General features: G+C 38.7%; 1 protein-coding gene across 3 annotated transcripts in view; it reads right to left on the bottom strand.

Moving 5' to 3' along the window:
* MAP3K3 (mitogen-activated protein kinase kinase kinase 3) overlaps positions 1-22,610 on the bottom strand; it is a 109,638-nt gene that overhangs the window by 60,886 nt on the left and 26,142 nt on the right. For all 3 annotated transcript variants that reach the window (XM_027872881.1, XM_027872882.1, XM_027872880.1), the window contains exons 3-6: positions 22,303-22,395; positions 12,951-12,991; positions 9,229-9,328; positions 5,249-5,362 (exon numbers count right to left, since the gene is read on the bottom strand). In XM_027872881.1, coding sequence (XP_027728682.1) covers positions 5,249-5,362; positions 9,229-9,328; positions 12,951-12,991; positions 22,303-22,395 — 348 coding nt within the window. The remainder of the gene's footprint in view (positions 1-5,248; positions 5,363-9,228; positions 9,329-12,950; positions 12,992-22,302; positions 22,396-22,610) is intronic.

Raw genomic sequence — 22,610 nt, 5'->3', positions numbered from 1 at the left:
GTGGCACCAATAATCCAGACTACAGAAGTATATGGGAAAATTCAGGAACTGGGCTGCTTTCAAAGACGTGGTCTTTTCCTTTTAGGGTCCAGGTCCCATCACTCCATCATTTCCCCTTCAAACAAATGGTACTCAAAATCTTTTAGGGTAACGAGCTAAGGTCTCGGCTTCTGAAACTGCTTCCTGCTGGCAAGGTGCGTAGAACTGTCCTTGGAGGAGGTTCCAGGGAGAAGGCTGACTGGAACTGAACAGAGGCTGCATCCAGAGGACAATGGGTAGACATGGGCTGGTACCCACTGTTTGCTATCAACTGTAGGAGAATGGCCTGTAGTCTGGAAGACAAAAATCTTCCAGTCTTGACTGCAGGAGGGCTTGAGGGGGTCAGGCAATTCCCTCTAACAGGGTCACCAAAATATGATGTGGTTTGGGGTTGCTGGGAACACCAAAATGTCAGGGTACAGGTGAGTCTGCCCGGAAAGAATTCAAGCACTCAAGCTTTCTTTTAGTCAAGGTGGCAAGGTTTATTCTAACACCAATAGGAGCAGGTGAGATTCTTAGGGAATTTGCCCCTATATAAATTTCTTTTATATAAGGCATATCCATCCAAAGTCATGGTTTAGGCGTGGATTTTACCCCATCAAGTCTCATGGATAACCTGTGAGGTCAAATTTGCTTCCTTGCATTAGAATATCTAGTTTCTTGTCTGTTGACAAAACATTGGGCATTTGTGTATATACACTGGAGGCCATGGTCAGTATCATAATTTTTTTTTGGATACTGTCTTTCATGAATTTCTGGGTACTTCAGCTGTTATTCTTCTTTCTTTTAATCTCTACAATATTTAATTTGGGAAATATATATAAGCAGTTTTCTTATTTCCTCATCCTTTCTAGTTTAATTCCTTTTTGATCAGATTTGCAAAATACCTAGCAAAAACACTCTTACTAGCCTACGCCAGGCATACTCCATATCTGGTGGGGAACCTGTCATCCCTACATTGTAAGATGTGATACAGAAATCCAAATCCTATTCTCAGGTACCACTTTTTTTGCCAATACTTCACTTCCCAAATTAATTTGTCTCTCCTGCATCCCTTTCCTTTGGTAGGCAACAGTGAGGAAAAACAACCCATGCCCATATGATCTTTAAGTTTATCGCCCAAGGTTTGATAATTATTAGCAATAATTTTGGGGTTCCTTCTATGTCATTTGTACCAACATGAATAACCAGAAGTGGGTAGTTGTCAGCTGTTTTCATAAATCTTGAAAGGTTCTTTGTTAGATTTTTGGATACATCTCTCAAGAAAACAACAGAGCTTTCTGGTATTGTTCTCAAGTCAACAAATGGCTGCCTCAGTACACTGAGCAAGGAATCACCTGCTCCTATTACTCTTTTCCTATTTCTCTGAACCTTACTGAATAATCTCTTACCCACTAGCTTCTGTGGTTCTATCACCTCATTCTTTAGAGGAAAATCAAATTCAATTTATGCAGCAAAGAAAGGGTTGGATTTAAGATTATTTGCATGTGGGGACTTAAGAACATAAAGAAATGCCACAATGGGTAAGTCCAAGTTTTTAGACTTGGGGAATAGGTATGATTGTGTTGGCATCTATAATGATGGGGAAGTAGTAAAGTAGTAAAGGCTTAGCTATAAAGAGTAGATTAGCTTTGATCAAATTGAGTTTATAATAGCACCAAACTATCAGGCAATGGAAATCTTGAAGATAGTTAAGAGATCTGGGAAAAGGGAAAAAGGAAAAAGAAAGAGACATAAAGATAAATTTGAGAGTCTTATGGATACAGGAAATAGAAGTAGCCATTTGAATGGAGCCAATAGGTGAGGAAGCCAGTAGAAGAGGAAAAGACCTAAGAAAGAAGCAGACGAACAACAAAGTTGAGGGGAGGAGGAGAAGGGAACAAGTGAAGGAAATTCCTAAAGTTCAATTAGAAAGGTAACATAATAACCATGATTTGGCAGGGCAGTAGATGCTGGAGACAGAGAGGGACTCCAATACCAAAAGGATGTTTAATCCCAGAAAGCACAGGAGAGAAATAGAGGCCCTGGGACCTGTCCATAAGTGAGCTGCTATTTACCTCTGAGGAGGCAATTTAAATACAATGGTAAAGCCAGAAGCCAGATTGAAGAAAACTAAAGAGAGAATAAGAAAAGAATTTGGGGCAGAGGGAAGACACAGCACATCAGAATAACAATATGAATAGGAGAAGAATCACAGAGTAATAACTGACAGATCCAGTAATAACTTTTTAAGGTTGGGGGCACACTGTAGGAATGGAAGAGATGATGCAAGGATTATCAGTAGGTAGAGGAACATTAAGACAGCAAGTAAATAAAGGATACTGAGAAGGCTGCTACAATATTCCAAACTTTGGATAAAGTCACTGCTGTGTAATGACAGACTTATTTGTAGGCCCAGCTGATGAAATTCCAAAAGCAAAATCTCATTATTAAGGTTGATCTTACAGGCAAATTTGCAAAGGAAAGAAACAGTGTCTACTTCGTATGTATCTTACATAGGGTGGTATCTTATATAGAAATCCTCTTTTGGGTCAGCTAGGTGGCACAGTGTATAGAGGTCCGGCCTTGGAAGCAGGAGGATCTGAGTTCAAATCTTATCTCAGACACTTGACACTTACTAGCTGTGTAACCCTGGGCAAGTCACTTAACCCCTACTGCCTCCCCCCCCCCCCCCAAAAAAAACCTGTTTTAAATTTATTGTAACATTAAGATTCAATAATAATTAAGTAGAAAATACTTTTACGATTGACGAACGAGAAAACTGACACAGAATGATAAAATGACACATGCATTTCCATCAGTGGTAGGGTTGAAAATAACTAAATGGGCTTATTCACAGTTTAGGCCTCTGATCATTAGACTACCCTTGCACTTCATCTTCTCTCACAAGGAAAAGGTATTTTGGATGAGATATCTAGACTTTCCTCACAATTCATCAAACATTTCTTGGGTATGTCCAATGTACTGGGCAAAGGAAAAGGAGGAAGGAGAGGATGAGGGAATACAAAGATATAATTTCTGCCTTCACAGAGCTTGCAGTTCATTGATGAGGCAAAACGTACATTTGGCAAAACAATTTGAGAACAATTATTAAGGAACCCCTAAGTACACAAAGACTGAGAAGGCACAGAATAAGGGAATAATCAGAGAAGAGTTAAGAGTTAGTCAGAATCACAGAATCTCAAAGTTGGAAGGAACCTCAGAAACCATCTAGTACTTGACGCAGAATTCCATCTACAATATTAATGACAAGTGATCATCCATTCTCCAACCAGAAATAGCATCTTGAGAGAGTGGAATTTTAAGTGCTGGCACTTGAAGAAAGTAACGTGGGTAGACAGGAGAAGAGAGGGCATTTCAGGAGACGAAAGGCATAAACAGCAGTGCAGAGGGGAGGACAAGCAGGGATTTGTAAAGAAACCAGTCTGGTTACATCAAAAGAGCCATGTTGGAGTATACTGAAAGATGAGGTTTTAGAGAGCCCAGAACAACAATAGCTGGAGGGCCTTGGATGCTGGGCTGAGTTTAGATTTGATGTGATAAGTAAAAAAGAAACCACTATTTGTTATTTTAGCAGGTGAATCACTTGAATAAAGGAGTTAAACAGAAAAGGACATACTTTTACCTGTAGTACCCTCTGCCTCAATGCAATGAGGCACAGCAATTCAACCCCACCATTCGTGTTTGTAATAAATACTTAGGGTAAGCTTCCTATTACCTAAACCTTGCCCCAAAGTTAAGGTGGGTAGGAAAGTCTACAAATGATGCTATCCAACATCAGCTGTCTACTACTTTCTGCCCCTTACAAGTAAAAGAAATAATGCCAATAAGTCCTCTCTAACTGGGCTTCAAAAAAAAAAAATCTGGCAGAGCAACCAGTGATTAAAGAACAGGTCTTAGACAGGATGCAGTCCAACAAAACGTGTGCCACAATACAGACCTTTAAGGAAAGGCACATTCCCTGGCTTCTGACCGCTAATAAAAACTGTCTGCCATTTAGGGAGGCAGCAGCTGGGCTATTCGCAAGAGGTCAGACAGGTTTTCGGGCTTTTTTCCATTGAACAGAAGGGAGAGTTTCTTTCCTGCACATGCCCCAAGGGAAGGGCAGAGCTGCTGAAGAGCTATGGGAGTTGAAGGTAGAGAACCTTCCAAATTCAAATTGTAGACAACCTGTGCTAGATGCAAATAGTGCTACATTTTTCATATTGCTCAGGATCTTTCAAACCTGACCAACAAGAGAGAGAGGACATTTTTTCCTTTAATGTAAAGTCTGTTCCTTCCTCACACATGCTATATAATCCCTTCTGTCCCACTTGCCATTGCAACAAAAGAAAAACATCCAAAAATTTCCTGGAAAAAAGTGCCCTTTGATTCTTCCACTTTGAAGGGGAAGACAATCTACATTTGTCATTTCATGCTATCATGAATAGAAAGGAGACAAGAGAAATATGGAGGATGGTGGGGAGGCATGAGTTTAATAGTAAAGTCACTAAGAGTAAATAGCTTCCTTTCTCTTCTTTTCCTGTACTGATTAGGAAACTCACCCAGATGCCACTATAGCTTATATTTGCATTTTAGAAAAAGTTGCAGAGCACATTGAAGACTGCTATTCTCAGAAAAGGAAAATACAGCACTTACTAAAGTGCTACAAAAATAGATGCTTAACAAACAATTGATCAATGAATGAAAAACTTTAAGAGCTACCTGTAGCCAAGAGCCAAGGAGGTTAGGTCTCTTCCCTGACCCTACCAGTCAAAAGTCAGGTAGTTACATTCTGGCTTCTCAATGAAATCAAAAGATTTCCAAGCAAATCCTGCAAACAAGATGAGTTCCCCATTTAGGAATAAAAATTCATAATTCTACCCAGATAGTTCCCACAACAGTGGGGACTGACACAACAGATGATGGGCTGGGTTTCTTTCATGTTCTTTCTTTAAAAAAGTGGCTATGGGGCAGCTAGGTGGCGCAGTGGATAGAGCACCAGCCCTGAAGTCAGGAGGACCTGAGTTCAAATCCGGCCTCAGACCAAACACTTGACACGTACTAGCTGTGTGACCTTGGGCAAGTCACTTAACCCCGACTGCCTCACAAAAAAATAAAAAAGTGGCTAAACTATGCATAATTCTTTTAAGAAAGTATAGCAAGCCTTCATACAGGAATCAGTTCCTCTTCTTACTTGCTAGAATAGGACAGATTAGCAGTTACTTACATGGTTTCTATCCTGGGACAGCAGCAATATTCTAAGGCTTTTCATACTGGAGCTTCTATCCAAAAGGTCAATTGCTTTATCAAGATCATCTTGATTTTTCAGCAGGATGGAGAGCTGTAACATAAGATATGCAAAAATAAAATAATAGAATATATAAGTCCATAAAGATGTTTCATATTTAAATCTTGCAAAAATAAATACAAATTCAATTCAATTTTAGGGACTGACCATGTCTCTGGACACCCCTAGATCCTAAAATATCTAAAAGGGAGTCCCAAAGGTATTTATCAAGGATGTTTTCTTTCCAAATGCACTGTTTAATCCAAAACAAACAGGACTATTTGTACTACTACTAAGATAGAACTTGGAAACTACTTAAATGGTTCAACAGTTTTGCTAACAATACTAGAAGCATTAGAGAGGCAATGTGGTACCATTGTACTAGACTTGGAAAAGTACTAGACTTGGAGTCAGAAGATCTGATTTCAAAACTGAGCTCCAACACATTGTTAACTCTATGAACAGGAGCAGGGGCAAGACACTTAACCTCTGTGGCCTTCAGATATAAAACACGGATAATTATATTTGTAATATCTACTCAAGGGGTTATTGTGAGAAAAGAGCTTTATAAACATAAGGCATCATATAAGTATCAGTTATTATTAAAATCAGGAAGGGATCTAAGAAAGTAGAAATTGCTATTCAACCTGGAATGTAAAGTCATACAGCACAGCAAGATTAATATCCCAAGGCTTAGGGAAGAAGTCTTATGTAATATGAGCAATGGACTTTAGGTTTTCAATCCCTTCTTTCGATTTCCTTGAAAAAAAATCATACAACAACAAAAAATCATAGACCAAGTATTAAATGATTCTTATAAACGCTTTGGTAGGATCTGTAGAGGTAAGATCTTGCATATCCACAGCAAATTCTTTAGTTCCCAATATATCAAGAAAAGATGAGAAAGGATACACTCAGGAATAAGAGAATCTATGCTGCAAAACAAAACAAAAACTTGCTGCATGGGCACCAAATTGGAGATTTTTATACTTAGGGCTATACTAGGGGGCTTAAAAACAGCTCTGAAGGAAAAGAAATAAGAGGGTGAAGGGATCTAAAAAATGAAAGTGAAAACCATGGTCAACTTTCACTCATTCACATAAATGGAGTGAGAGGAATCTCATCCAAATGATGGACAATCTGAATTGTTCATCTAAACATAGTTTATGTTTGGCTTCAAAATGTCTTTCTATACACAAATCTGAATATAGGTATGGTTATTATTCTAAAAATTCACTTTGTTATCTGAAAAACATTACCAAGAAATGCAATTCCAAATAGAAATTTTGGAAATACAGAGTATTTTAGTCAATGTGGATTGAAAAAGAAAATAATATATCACTTTTTGGAATGCCTTTATTATCTAAAACTAGTCTTCATTAATAGCATATTAGCTGACTTTAAGTAAGAGAGATTAACAAGGATCACAGGGTTCTTTCTTCTCTGGAGTCAGTGAGGACTGATTGGGGAGAAGTCTCCTCTTCTTTCCTTAGAGGTCTGATGTAGAACATTCACTTTCTGTGAACTCTCTGTATTTTTTCTCCTGATGCACCCTTATTACCACATTATCCCTCCCTTCCTTGACTGTTCCTCTCTAGTTTCATCTTTTTTTTTACATGTATACACATAATCAGCCACCGTATACCATGGGTTACCCAAAAACTGTATATGTGGCATATTCAGCTGAAAAAAAAAAAGACCTCAGTATATATTTTGATACTTTAAATATTTAATCTGAAGTCTGGATTTTTCCCATCTTGACTCAAATTCTGTTTGTTTAAATTAAATATTCATTCTCTTACTAATTTCACCATCTAGAAGGAGTCTATTCCAAAATAGATTTCATAGGGGCACAGGTGGCACAGTGGGCAGCTAGGTGGCAGAGTGGATAGAGCACCGGCCCTGAAGTTAGGAGGACCTGAGTTCAAATCCGGCCTCAAACCAAACATTTGACATGTATTAGCTGTGTGACCTTGGGCAAGTCACTTAACCCCGATTGCCTCACTATAAACAAACAAAACAAACAAACAAACAAATAAATAAAACAAAATAGATTTCATTATGTTTTTCATATTTTCTATACTTCTTAAGTCCAACCAGAAAATGGAAAGTTCGACATTCCTAATTTTCATGAATTACAAGGCAATATATCCAATTTCTGATGTTATAATATGAACAAGAAATATTTAGGCTTCGGGGCAGCTAGGTGGCACAGTGGATAGAGCAATGGCCCATGGGGTCAGGAGGACCTGAGTTCAAATCCAGCCTCAGACACATGATACTCACTACCTGGGCAAGTCACTTAACCCCAACTGCCTCACATTAAAAAAAAAAACCCAAAAGGAAATATTTAGGCTTCAAACTTAAAATATTATCCCTTGCCCCAGGTTACAGGCCCAAACTACCATAGAAAGTGAAAATATATTTCAAACAAAATAATGAGGCTGCTGTATATTCAAAACACTTTTATGTTCCCTGAGGGCAGGGACTATTTCATTTTTTAATTTGTATCCTGAATGGGATATAGTAGTTGTTTATTTAATTAATTAATTTATTTTTAGGTAACTGAGTTTAAGTGACTGGCTTGCCCAGGGTCACACAGCTAGTAAGTGTCAAATGGTCTGAGGTCGCATTTGAACTCAGGTCCTCCTGACTTCAGGGCTGATGCTCTATCCACTGCGCCACCTAGCTGCCCCAGTAGTTGTTTAATAAATACTTGACTGATAACGTGAAAAGATTCTTCAAGAGGAACTATAAAGTTGACTCCCTGCTCAACTCTTATAAGCTCTCTGCTCTGTATTTCAGTACCTAACTAGATCTGTGATTTTGCTGGTGTGGATTCTCCCTCCATTGACTAAAATAGCAGCTGCTCTATGACTTAGAAGAGTGAGAGTTGCTATGATTGGCAAATTCTGAAAAATCCTATTCCCCATGACCAATTCGGTGAGGAGCCTCTCCATTTGGAGACTAGCTAGTTGGCCCTTAGGCAGCAGGCAGAATCTGCCACCAGACACAGACATAAGAGTTTTCCACCTTGGGAGGGCCATCCAAAGCTTATACTTCACAAGCACAATATTTGCATATGTCAGAGCCATAGAAAAGAAGAATTCAGCAAGTTTCCACTCCATGTTGGAAATAAATACCTTTTTTCTCAGTTTCACCTTTTTAGCATGCAGGCACTCAGAGACTCTGTACCACAGATAACCCCAAAACTGTTATGAATAGCTTATTTAGTTATACAATGCACCAACCAAAACCCAGTTGCCATTTTTCAAATCTTCCCTGAAGGGAAGAAATTAAAAGGTCAAAAGTAGCATAAATCCCAAGAGGGACCTCCCCCCCAAGCCCCTAAACCTAAAGTAAAAGTAAATAAAGGAGAGTTTGAAAGGTTAAGGTCACAAAGTTGAATAGGTGCTAATTTTCAACAAAATCTTGAAACCAAGATTTGAAACAAACTACAATACAGAAAATTTACTTGTGGGTAATCAAAAATTGAAGTTCCACCAGGCAAAGAAACCTGAGTTTCTGATTCTCAGATGAGGATTCTACCCAACAAGCTGCCCTGTCCCCAACACTGAGCCCACCTTTCCTCTTGGAAGCAGTGCACAAAGCTGGAAAGAATGGAGATCCCCTCACACAGCTTAAAGGAGACTCAGAGGACCTTGATCACACCATGGGAGTCAGAGCTACCCACTGTGAACAGGAAGGAGAGAAATGGAGATGCTTGTATTTTCTCCCCTAGAGGAAAGAGCAGAAATCAAGTTGCTGTGAGAGCTATGAAGATGGATTCCAAAGAAGGAAAAATACAGATGTGAAAGGGAAAAACTAGAAAAAAAAGTCCTCATCTGAACAAGGAGGAAGAAGGAGATGGGTAGCTGTCCTCATCTTGGCCTCAGTGCTATATCATTCTATTCTCTTACCTCATTATTCATATAATGGAGAACTAGAGGTTGCCCAAATGCTGTCTTCACCTTCTGTTCCACATCTTCATATCTCACAGGGCGGCTAAATGGTATAATTCTGAAAAGCAGAAAAAGAACCAATAAGTTATATGTTTGAGAGACTGAAGGATAAATAATTATTTTTTTCTCCCTTTTTTTCAATTTTCCCTCCCACTTCTCACAGATGTGTTCACCCATGCCTTAGGCTGACCAGTGGGTATATATGGGCACTGTTACAGCTGAAAAGCTTGTTGAACTGTAGTAAGACTCCAGTTTCTGGATTATCTACACCAGCCACTAAGGTCGGACCCAAATTTGCCAACACCAAGTCTAATCACACCATTCACACTTTGAAGCCTAAAAAACAATGGCACAAATACCATAGGAAATCAAGAAGGGGAAGATGTGGGTAAGAATGGGAAAGACTGACTAAATGAGTCAGTTCTATGACCTGAAAGGCCCTTTCCACTGTCCTTTCCATAGATGCCTGTGACGGTCATTTGAGTAATCTGATGTTCAGAAGAGAATCCTAGGCTAGACTTCTAAGCAATACAAATTTCCTTAAACTTCCCTTTCAAGAGTAACTTTCCTTCATTTCTGTAGCTGACACTGCTAATATGATTCAACTACAAGAAGAGCAGTAGTTACATTAGTCTTTGAAAAGTCTTTTTAAACCTTGTTCTTATATCACTTTCATTTCAAAATTTATCCCTCTCCCATTCCCTACCTAGTGATCCATCCCCTATAACAAAGATTGAAAGAGAAAAGGAAAAAAGCAGTTCAGCAACACCAATCAATGCATCAGTAGTGCCTGAAAGTATATAAAATATTCTACACTTATAGTTCCCCCTCCTCCATTTCTGCAGAGAGGAAAGGCAGGTATATTTTCTCAATTCTTCATTAAGTTTGATTATTACAATTAAGAATGTTATTCTCAGGCTTCCTGTTAACCACTACAGACATTCCTTCTGCCTTGGGAATATCAATAGAAAGGCTAGACATCTGATCAATACTCTTAAGCAGCAATATTTTCTTTAGCTTTCCTGGGAAGGCTGATGGTACTAGGAGGTCAGAACTTTGGGGACTGTCCTTAAAGCCTATCATGTTAGCTTAAAGTATTATTGTTGCTATTAGAGACTAAGTTTCCAATAAAATTTACTTGAAGGTACATTTTCACATTCTGAGTACCTCTAACATTAAAGAAAAAGCCCCTAGGCAAATTGGGGATAGGGGGTACAAAATCACCCTTCCCTGTCTCTTTCTCTCAGCCAATCTGAGATCTAGACTGAGGTAGATCAAAAAAAGCTGCAGAACTTATAATTATAACTGAAATAAAAAGCAGAAAAATGACTACAACAATATAAACTAATGAAACTGAACAATGTGAAATTATAATGACCAAGATTGGTCCCAACAAAGCAATATGGGAAGGTGCCTCTCTCTGCTCTGTGGGTGTGGAATATTACATATAATTTCAGATTTTTGGATGGGTTGGTTAGTTTTGCCCTATGGCTCTTTCTTTTTTTTTTAATTTTTCATTATCAAAGATGGCAGGGGGGTGGAGGAGGAGCAGTGTAGGTGATATAAAAACAAACAGTATCAATAAAAATGTGTTTTTTAAAGAAATCAATACATGAGACTAAAGTCTTTTGGCATAAGGTAGTTTGAACTTGGCAAAGGTGTACTTAAGCTCTGTATAAAGGCTTCAAACATATATACTATACACAAGCACTGAAATGCCATTGCTCCTACAAACAGCTCCATACAAAGAGTATGTTAGTTTTTAAAAACATGACACTAAATACCTGCCATTCAGGACAGAAGTCCATTCCTGCCTGACCACCTTAAATATCTGTGGTTAGACCTGGCAGTTTCTTTGATACCAAAACACACATTCACTTTCTCAGTTCAAGTCTGCTCACTGTAACTGCATACCACTTTGGGAATAAGGAATTCACGCAAGCGTTAACTGCATAATTAGACTCACATACAACCGAGCTTTTTATTCAACTTTTCTTCTGAAAAATCTTTTCTGTTCCAAGCTCTCTCAAACACTACTTTGGGACAGAAGTGTAAAAAGCAATAATGTTAGGGTGACAAATTAACCTCTGAGCTATTAACAAACAGCACTGAGATCAAACACTGGGGCTGAGTTCAGAACATAGTTAAGTGGGTTTGTTGTCTTTACAAATCTGAGAATAGCACTGAAACCCTAACATGGTATCGGGGCATTAAGACAGCAGACTGGTAAGAAACAATGACCATGCCTTTCTCAAGCATAGGCTAAATGGTTGCCATATTTTCACTCTGTAATAGCTGCTACAACACTAAGATCAGAGAGCAACCATGCTTCAGGTTAGTGACTGAGTTGTTCTTAAAATAAGTCATACATCTCCTTTTCCAGAGCTTACAGTTCCATGTGTTTTTTACAGGAACTAACTGGTCCACCATCCTTATGGAGTCACATGCACTCAAAGTTGTTTCTCTTGAATTTTGGGAGGAAAAGAAGTGAAACTGTACCAAGAATGCACAAGGCAGTTTTCAAAGTGCACTGGAGATAGCTAGTAGGCAAAGAACCACCAATGACTACATTACACAGGTCAAGAGTAGATTGTGTGGCTCTGACAAGTCTTTTACACCAAGAGAAATGCTATTCCCAGAGATTCAGCTAGCCTCTTCAAAGGTACAAAGAGCTTTGCTGGGGAGGAGCGGTGGGTGGTGGAAAAAAGTCAGTCAGAAAAAAAGAACAGCTCAGAAGGAGGGGGAAGGAAGGGAGGGAGAGAGAGAAAGAGGGGGAAGGGAAAGAGTGAGATAAGAAGGGGAGGGGCAGAGAGAAAAAGAAGGAGAAGGATAGGGAGAGGTAGAAAGGGAACGAGAGGGAGAAACATATGAAAAGAGAAAGATACCTAACAGTACTGGGACCTGAACTTTCTGGCACCCACAAAACAGCATTAGAAAAATTTAATTTCAGAAAAGGTCATTTCTGTTTCTTACCACTAGAAACCATTTCCTTATCTCATGATGAAAGGCAACTGAAATAAAAGTGGTAGAGAAAAGGTATTTCCTACTGGAGGTGAAAAAAGTTCATTTTCTCCCATCTGCCCAAAGAAGTCTGACAGCTTTCTATTCTACTGTCACTAAAAGGTTCTCACATCTAGAGAAAAGAGAGGAAATCTTTCTGTCTCCTTGTTACATCTATGAAGCCTCCGATGACTGACAATATTGGTGTATTAGGGAACTCTGTGTGCTTACAGGTCCATGCCGTGGAGTGAACTACCCTGACCTTTTGAATCAGTGGTGGGAATGGTCCTGTCACATGGCATACTCTTGCTGTCTCTTATCTTCTCAGGCAGTGAGGCCTAAGAAGATGATGAAGGCAGGATGCACACAAGACTGAGCAAAGCCTTTGTCTTGACTTTCTCCTCAATCATTACTACCAACAAAAGAACAGTGCGATCTTGGGTCCAGATTTCACCATAGCAGAATATAAGTAAAAATATAGCAGTAAAAATCTTTTCTAGTTCCCAGATCAGGAATGGAGGATCTCTTGGAAAGCCTGTTGTATAGCCATTACTCTTCTGGGCCTTGCCTTCCTGGACTCAGAGACCACCCACTGCGGGAAGACTCACTTCCCTAAGCAGTCCACGTTCTAAGAGCTTCACCAAATCTGTGTCTCATTACCAGGGAGGAGGGACACTTACCGCCTTTCCCCACTGTGCTCAAACTTGATCCTTACGTCACTCTGCCAAGGAAAGGAGAAAGACAGGTTAGGGATGATCACTTTGGCAGGTGATTTTCAAAGTATGTATTTGCCGGAATACACATACAGGCATACTCACAAGAAAAGTCCTGATCAGATCTTTGGCATAGCTGGACAAGTCCACTTCGACAAGTATTTTGGCTTTTCTGTCCATACAGAGATATTTCATTCTCTTTCCAACACTCTAGACTACCAGCTCTGAGCTAATCTAAAAGCTGTGATCCTTAAAAGCAGGACTACTTGGAATGATGTGCCTATCTACTGTTGTGCCCATGATGCTCCCTTCCTGCATTCATGGCAGTACTATAGGCATGCACCCTTTGTTCCTCCAGGTGATGACAGATATTATCCCTGCCATATTACCTCCCAGCAAGAATAATTTCTCTTATAGCAGTTTCCATGCCCTTCCCTATGGAACCATGGCAGTCTAGCCTCCAGTATTCACCTGGGGTGAACAGCTGACATGACTTTAAAGGGACAAGGCATGAGATCAGATCATGCTGCACACTTTTTCCCCTTCTAACATCTTCACATGGGTGAGATATGGTTAAAATTAACATTAAAGATAGCCTTCATAGTGAAATGACAGACTATCGGAGTTGGAAGGGACCTTAGGAATTACCTAGCTTAAATAACTCATTTTAGAGATGAAGAAACTAAGGCCCAAAGAGGTTAACTGACTTGCTAGGGTCAAATGTCAAACTCTATCTTCTGACTTCCCAGGGCTAGGTCACTCACAGCTCCCTCTTTATATAGTCTCTGTTTGAGTTAAGAAACAATGGTCCTGGAACATCAGAGTTCAAATCCATCCTCAGGCACCTACTATATGACGACCCTGGCCAAGTCATGGACATAATAATAGCACCTACCTCTCAGGGTTATTGTGAGGATCAAATAAGACAGTATTTGTAAAGTGCTTAGCGCAGTACTTAATACATGCTTATTTCCTTTCTTCCTTCCAATTAAACTATTTCCAGAATTCAACAGGTCATCTGCTACCTATTCACATTTATGATGTTTGTCCCCTATACCTAGAATTCTAGTTTCTGCCCTACTATTTTCCAGTTTTCTCAGCAGTTTTTGTTAAATAGAGAGTTCTTATTCCAGAAGCTGGAGTCTTTGGGTTTATCAAAGAGTAGATTACTGTCTTATGTACCTAACCTATTTCACTGATCCACCACTCAATTTCTCAGCTGGTACCAAGTAGTTTTGATGATTGCTGTTTTATAATACAATTTAAGATCTGGAACGGCTAGACCACCTTCCCTAGCATTTCTTTTCATTAGTTCCCTTGATATTCTGGACCTTTTGTTCTTCCAAATGAATCTTGTTATTATTTTTTCTAGCTCCATAAAATAATTTTTGGTAGTTTGGTTGCTATGGCACTAAATAAGTAAATTAGCTTAGGTAGAATTTCCTCCCTTTTCTAACACTTAACTGTATCCTGTGACTTCCATTTTTATCTCTAACTCAAGTGTCTAAGAACAGTACCTTACACATAATAGATACTTAACAAACATTCATTAAAATGATTCTAGTTGTCATTATCAGAACAGAAAACATAAACAATAGTAACAGCAGTAGACAACAAAGGAGGAAGTATCATAAATGGGAAACAAGCATCTTAAGGGAATTCTAAGGTGATTAAAACAAAATGAGATATATAGGAAAACAAAGAGGAAAGGAAGATTATCAGGGTATGAAGAGAGTAAGTAGACAGGATCAAGCAAGCAAGCAAGCATTTATCAGGCACCTACTATATTCCACGTAAACATTGGAATGGAAAATGTGTGGGGAAAAAGAGGAATGAGGTAAGCTTAGAGAGAAGATGGTCTAGAAATCTAAGTAAATGTGAAGGAAGTAAAATGTACAGTTGAGTGGTAAAAAAGGGAGTGGAGAGGCAAAGTGTGGTTATATTAAGGGTTCCTTCCCCAGAACTAAGAGGAACTGTACCTTCAAAGTACAGGAGAAGTTTGGGATTAGCTGACTGTGAAGCAATGTCAAGAGAGACTGACACTCCCAAAAGAGCTAACAGAAGATAGCAGATCTCCTAAATAAAGAAGTTTTCTTCTTTATGTCATCCCTGCAGTATCACTCCTTATAGTAATGATAATATTTAATCTGGATGTCAAACTTAAAGCAGCTCTCTTTTTTCCCTTAGTGCACAAATATAAGTACTGTAGCAGCAATTCAAGAGTCAAACAAGCAACTAAATCAACAAATACTTATTTATTAAGCAACTACCATGTTCCAGGTATTGTGCTAAGCATTGGGGATATAAAGCATGAAGAACGAAATGTCTACTCACAAGGAGCTTATAGTCTAAAGGAAAAGACAAGTACATACACACATATAATATAAATTAAATAAATACAAACATGTACAAAACAGTTAAATACATGGTACTCCTCAGGAAGGATGGCATTAGCAGGTAGAGGATCAGCAAAAGCTTCATGCACAAGATGATGCTTAAGCTAAATCCTAAATGAAGAAAGGGATTCTATGAGGCAGAAGCAAGGAGGGAGTGTCTTCCAGGTGGGGATGCAGAACAGCCAGCAGAAGCTTAGCTCATCTACCAATGTATGTAAAGCTTAAATGGAAGAAACTGAGAAAAAGGAAAAATCTCAGAATCACCACTCTTTCTAGAAGAGTTTGTGGAAAAGTTGATGGAAAATTGCTCTTAAGTGAGATTGTGACAGAAGCAGAGGCAGAGACTGATGAGGCAAGCTGGAGAACTTTATGAAGTCTGGAAAGGAAGGAAGCCAGCAGTGAGAGACTATGTATGAAATGGGAAAATGAGGTATTATTGTTAGGAAGTCAATCTCAGCTATCCATGTTGCCTCAGTGAGAAAGGCTGGGTGACATGAAGATTCTTATTGTATGCAAATACCAGCTTCTTTTGCTGCTGCCTCTTCTTTCCCCTAATACATGGGGTCTGAGGCAAGCAACCCAATTTGCCATATTTGAGGTATGACTTTGAATGACATCAATGTGACTGTGTATCTTCTGAGGCCTAGGTCATTTTGTTCATTCTGCTACAACCTATAACCTAGGGAGTCTAGAATTTCATTTGGCTCCCATTTTTGGAACAGATCAGCATATTTCAAATCTTTTCCAAAAAGCTCCCCTCCAATAATTAAGGAAAATGAATGCATTTCTGGGTGAGGTCACAAGCTAAGCATTATTCTATGTTACATTTGCAGGAAAAAGTTGAAATTCTTTACTGCTTATTGAGTCTAGCAACTCAAAACACATGCACATCTACCTGAGATTTATCAAGTCTACTTCTAGCAGCCCACGTTGAGAAATCCTACAGCCCTGACCTCCTCCTTTCACTTGCTTGCTTCTCTCTCTATGCCTTTGCTCTTGTTCTCCCATTCAGATGCTCTCCCATCCAGAATATCCACTGACTCTTCTATAAATCCCATCAATCCTTCAAGAACTGTTGAAGTCCAACATTTTTCAATGTCAGCTTTTCCAGTGACTCCAGTCCACTGAGTTTCCTACTTCCTAATCTGATTTCCCATAACATTATTTATCTGTACCATATACTTTGGCACAATCACATACAAACTTATGTTGTTGTTTAAATGCTTCCTGTGAGTCTCATTTTGCCATAAGAGTTCATAGATATTGAGATGATGTCTTACATTTCTTTTCTATTCCTCATAGCATGTAGCATAGTGCTAATGTACTATAAATATGAAAACAAAAGAACCTGGCTAAACTGAACTGTCAGTCAATAAGCAATTATTATGAACCTATGATGTGCCAGGCAATGCGCTAAGCGCTGAGGATACCAAGAAAGTCAAAAGATGTTTTCCACCATTTAGGAACTCACAATCTAACAGAGGAGACAAAATGTAACTGGGAGGTGCTCAGTCTGAGAGACCATAGTACAACAATTTAGGCTCCTTACCCATCCTCTCACAATTAATTTGGTGACAATAGAGAATAATGTCAGGATAAATGTGCAATATGACTGTCTCAATTAAAAAAATGATCAGTAGGACTACCTTCCACTAATGCCATGAAGCTGCTATAGTAGAAACGCCATTTGAATTCCCCAAATTTCAGCATAAAGTTGGGAAAATGATGAGAGTTGGGGGGAGTGGGGAAAGAATCTGAGAAATACTGAATAGATCACTGTCTACCATTCATAGATTTTATGGGGGTCCTTTTCTTTTATCAATGATCTTCTGGGGGTTTATGCCTAGGAGTAGACTCTCTGGATCAAAAAGTATGGATATTTTAGTCACTTTATTTGCAAAATTCCAAAATGAAAACATAGGCTATTTCTGATCTAAAAAAGCTTAAATCTCCTCTTTTTTCTTCCTAGGAAGCCACCATCTACTCTCACCCTCCTTCTGGTTCTGCATCTCCCTACTATCTCTAGTGTGCATTTTTGAGTCTCCCACAAAAGTTGGGGGCCTTACATCAAGGATGAACTTCTGAAAAGCAAAAGAAATTTTTTAAAAAGAACACCAAAAATAAAAATTTAATTTTACTGTGTTCTCATTAATTTGAAAGAAACACCAATTAAATGCATAAGTAACTATCTCCTTCAATGAATCACAAATTTTATAACTTGGAAGGGATCTTTTATTTATTTATTTTTTTATTTTTAGGCAATTGGGGTTAAGTGACTTGCCCAGGGTCACACAGCTAGTGTCAAGTGTTTGGTCTGAGGCCAGATTTGAACTCAGGTCCTCCTGACTTCAGGGCCAGTGCTCTATCCACTGCACCACCCAGCTGCCCCTGGAAGGGATCTTGGAGGGCATTTAGTCTAACCAGTATCTAAACAAGTATCTTCCCTACATTATCCCTTAAGAGTGATTATTCAGTCACTGCTTTACTACCTCATGAGGCAGCCCATTCCACTTCTGGACAGCTCTAATTGGTCAGAAGTTTTTCCTTATATCAAATCTCAGTCTGCTTCTATGATGTTTACCCATTACTTCTAGCTTTGACCTCTGGAGCCAAGCAGAACAAGTTTACTTTCAAATCTTTGAAAGATAGCTAACAAGTCCTCCTGTTGGCAAATAACTTAAGAGGTAATCTCTTCTGCTTTAGTCCTTACCCATACAGTAAAATCCAAGGCAATGAAGAGGAGACAAATTGGCAGAAGTGAGGATAGATTTGTCTCCTACTGGAATTTCTAGCAGTTAGGTTATTATCTCCAGAAGCCTCAAAGGTCAGACTAAAAGGACTATAGGATAGCACTCTACTGTAGGCAAAGAATATTTAACCCCTTCATCACTTTTTTTTTTATCCTGCATATGCTTTTATTAGGAACTAAACTCAGGTAACTTGACTGCCTTTGTAAATTCACCACATATTAGAAATAAATGGGGGAAGACCTGGAGCTTGAGTTTCTCCCAGTGAGGACTGACATTAGTCCAGCTTACTCCTCTATGCGCCTGCAGCAGGAGTTATAGAGTGGCTCCCTCTAGCCAAAGAAAAGGGAAGGAGCCCTCTTTCCTACACGCATTACTACTGGGCTTGGTAGGAAGGCTCCTAGAATGTTGGATCAGCTCTCAGGCATCATACGTACTCGTACCCTGTCCTACTCAACAACACTAAAAAATATTAATGTGTAACTGCCCCTATATATACTAAGGTAGGGGATGATGGGTTAAATAACTAAATAGGAAAGAACACATCAGAACATGTCTAATCACTCACCAAGAAAGGGACAAGATCTGTATAATAGAGATAGGATATTCCTCTTTTTCTATATCTGTGCTTCAGTTAAATTAAATTATTCAAAAATATTTGAACAATTATTATATGCAAGGCACTGCTAATGATGTCTTAATTGCCAAACCTAATAACCTTTTCTCAATCCTTGTCCTTGACCTCTCTGCAGCCTCTGACTCTGGCGATCATTGTCTTTTCCCTGATACTTTCTTCTCTCCAGGTTTTCAGGAAAATTCTCTCCTGCTTTCCTTCCTACCTAACTGCTCCTTCTTAGTCTCCTTTGTTGGATCTTCATCTATATCACACCACTAACAGTGGGGTTCCCACAGGACTCTGTTCTGGGTCCTCTTCTCTTTTCCTCCCACACTATTTCATTTGGTGATCTCATCCCGTTATCATCTCTATGCTGATGATTCTCAAATCGACTTATCCAGCCCTAACCTCTATGCTGACTGTCAGTACGGCCCCTCCAAGTGCCTATCGGACATCACAAAACTGAACATGTAGAAAACGGAACTCATTTTTCCCTCCTCCGAACTATTACAATTAAGGGCACCACCATCCTTCCATTCTCCCAGGCTCACAACCTAACTACCATCCTCAACTCTTCATTCTCTCATACTCCCCATATCCAATCTGTTGCCAAGGTCTGTATATTTTGCCTTTGTAAAGTCTCTTCCATATGCCTCTTTCTGTCCTCTGACACTGTTATGAGCCTGGTACATGCTTTCATCACCTCATATCTGGACTCTTCCTTTTCACTGATGCCTGGTGGTTGATCTTACTGACAAGTCTCTCCTCACTCCAGTCTATCCTCCATTTAACTGTCAGAGTGGTCTTCCTAAAGTGTAGGTCTGATCACGTCAGCTCCCCCTACTCAATAAGTTCCAGCTGTTCCCTAACACTTGTAGGATCAAATACAACATCCTCCTGTGAAAAATCTAATAGAGAGGAAAGCAGCTACATAGCTCAGTAATTCATGGTATTTTCTTGGTTGCTTCCCCCCCCCAATATTAATAAAACCTCACATTTTTCTTCAGTTTCTTTTTCTCCTTTGGGAATCCATCCTTCAAAGCACTCACAATTTTATCACCTATAGCAAAGATTTATCAATCAATCAACAAGTATTTAAGATCTCACATGCCAAGCACTGTGTTAAGGAGCAGGGGATACAAGTACAAAGAGTGAAACAATCCCTATCCATGAGCTAACATTCTAATGTGGGAGACAACAAGCACATACTTATATATAAGCTGCATAAATATCAAGTAAATAAATACACACATATATTTGTAAAAAGTAGTTTATATATATAGTAATTTGGGAGGGAAAACATTACAGCAGTTTGGGTGAGATCAGGAAGAGAGTCATGCAAAAGATGGTGCTTTAAGCCAAAGGAAAAGAGGGACTCTTCAACAATTTCCTTTATGTCCATTTGGCCTAGTCTAGCTTCTTTTCCCCATCTTTGTTCTCTTTAGTGCATTTCTATCTCCTCTATAAACATATCTAATACTATGATGTTACAGTCAAATGTGATGATTTTTCTGTTTCTGATGGTGAAAAGTTTGTTAAACAAAATCTTTTGAAGATCTTTTCTATTTTTTTTTGGTTTGTTTCCCCACTCCGCCTTTTTAAAAATTTTAAATGTCCCTGGGATGTCTTTGCTTAATTGAGCCTCTCACTAAGCTTTCTTTAAATTTTTTTTTTTAATCTTCTACTGCTTCTCTCTGTTTTATGCTCAGTCTTCCATTATCCTTCTCCACAAAGTTGTACAAACAAGATGATACACTAAATCTATGCAGTATTTGACTGCCATCACTCTCCACACGGCTTTTTCTCAACTAAGTCAAGAGTTGGTTGACTAATATGCTTTGTAGGCTCTTTTGGTTCCTTGGTATGGCAGTTGATTTATATAAGGTAAACTTCTGTATGAAAAGAGACTGAAGTGTTTTAATTGCCACATCTTTTTTCTCATTTTATTTTTCTTTCTACTCACTTTGATCTCTGCACTAAGTTACTAGTCCATACACAGATGGCTGAAGCCCACCTTATTAACAAGTCATTTCTTGTCTGTTAAAATATAATCACTTTCATTTTTGTAGTGTTATTCAGTGTCCCCTATGTCCAATACCTACCAATTCCTTTTCTTTAATAAAGTAGTTATTGAACAGTACAGATCTTTGGCCTTTCTCTCCTGATATTTTCCTAATCCATATTTTCCAATGTATTTCTTGCCACTCTCACCTGTTTTCCACCTTTATACTGAAGTCACCAAGAATCAAAGTACGTGATAATTTAATATGGAAGATCTTACTGAGATCTTAGTAGAATTTTTCTATTACTTCACCATATGTAATAGAAGTTGGTACATAACAATAATTTTCATAGTGGTCTTTTTGCAAACACTTATGAGCAGAGATGATCAATTCCATGAAATGATATTACTTGTTGCCTATGGGACTACAATTAAATCCACTTTACCAATTCTCTTATTTCCCTCTCCAAGGAGAATTTGTGATTCATCAATTCATTTAGCTACCACCATTTATCTAGTTTCATTCATAGCAAGAAGGCTGAGATTAATTTCATTTCCTCCAGTAGCAGGCCTACTCATTGGTTATTGGACAATGATTTCATGTTTATTACACTAATAGCTAAGTTAAAGTTTATAAACTGTCTAAAAGCTGTGTAACTCTTGGTATCTTTTGCCTCCCTTTTTGATACTTTGATTGTCAATTCAGAAATGAAAGGGCCATTTTTTTACTTTTTTTTTTTTAACTGAAGGCTCTGTATTTTTCTTTGTTTGATGGGTTACTGTGGTCAAGAAATTCATCGCCAAGAAGCTAAGTCTACTGATGACAAGTTGCTTCAAAATTAACTAGGCTGGCTCTAGGAAAGCAGATTCCCTTTATTGCAGGAACTAGACTAGAAGCCTTTCCAGCATGACTGAACCTTCCAGAGCTTGTCTTCCACTAGCATAATTTGGAGAACACAAGGTCACCTCCACACCACAAGGAGGCATCAGAATATGAGTTTGTGAAAGATAAAATACATTAAATGTACAAAATAAATATACCTCTCTGTTAAAATTTCTAGTCTCCCTCTGCCAGTTAAGCTTCTTTAAATTCAGGAAAAATTTTAGAGATTGTATAATTGAATAGGGCACCCAGGTGGCAGAGTGGATGAAGGACTGGCCCTGGAGTCAAGAGGAACTGAGTTAAAATTTGGCCTCAGAAACTTACTGGCTGTATGACCCTGGGGCAAGTCACTTAACCCTGTCTGCCTCAGTTCCTCATCTGAAAATGAACTGGAAAAGGAAATGGCAAACTGCTCCAATTCCTTTGCCAAGAAAACCTCAAATAGGGTCATGAAGAGTTGGACATTACTGAAATGACTCAACAACAACAACATAACTAAATAACATCAAAGTGATATGTGTTATCTACAAAAACAGGATGTAAGTAATCTAACTTCATCACCCTTAAAAAGTATTCAATCGAGGAAATCAATTCATCACTCTTCCAACCTTAATATCATATCACAAACATTCTGTAAAAACTCATTTCACTTTAAAGTATAATACGGTTTCTTACCGAAATTTTCTTTTCTTCACTGGCCCCTGCACACGGGCTCGTTGTTATTGTGGGGCTATTCAAGTGGGCTGAGCTGCTGCTGTTATGTTTTTTCTGTAAAAAACAAAAAGCCTATTGTTAATGCAATTGTATCTTCCATAAAACGAAGTAAACTAAATGAAAGACAAAGTGTAATATAGATAAACTACGGTGCCTCTCAGCTAAGACCATGAAGTAGGGTTATTTCCTAATTATGCCTTTTCATCAGGAACCACCAGGATCAGTCAGTCTTTTTACTGACCTTCTGCCTTCACAAGCAGCTGAAAAAA

This window comes from Vombatus ursinus, unplaced genomic scaffold, assembly GCF_900497805.2.
Source record: "Vombatus ursinus unplaced genomic scaffold, bare-nosed wombat genome assembly UNPS02014801.1, whole genome shotgun sequence".
NCBI lineage: Eukaryota > Metazoa > Chordata > Mammalia > Diprotodontia > Vombatidae > Vombatus > Vombatus ursinus.
This window is presented reverse-complemented; position numbering and strand designations above follow the sequence as displayed.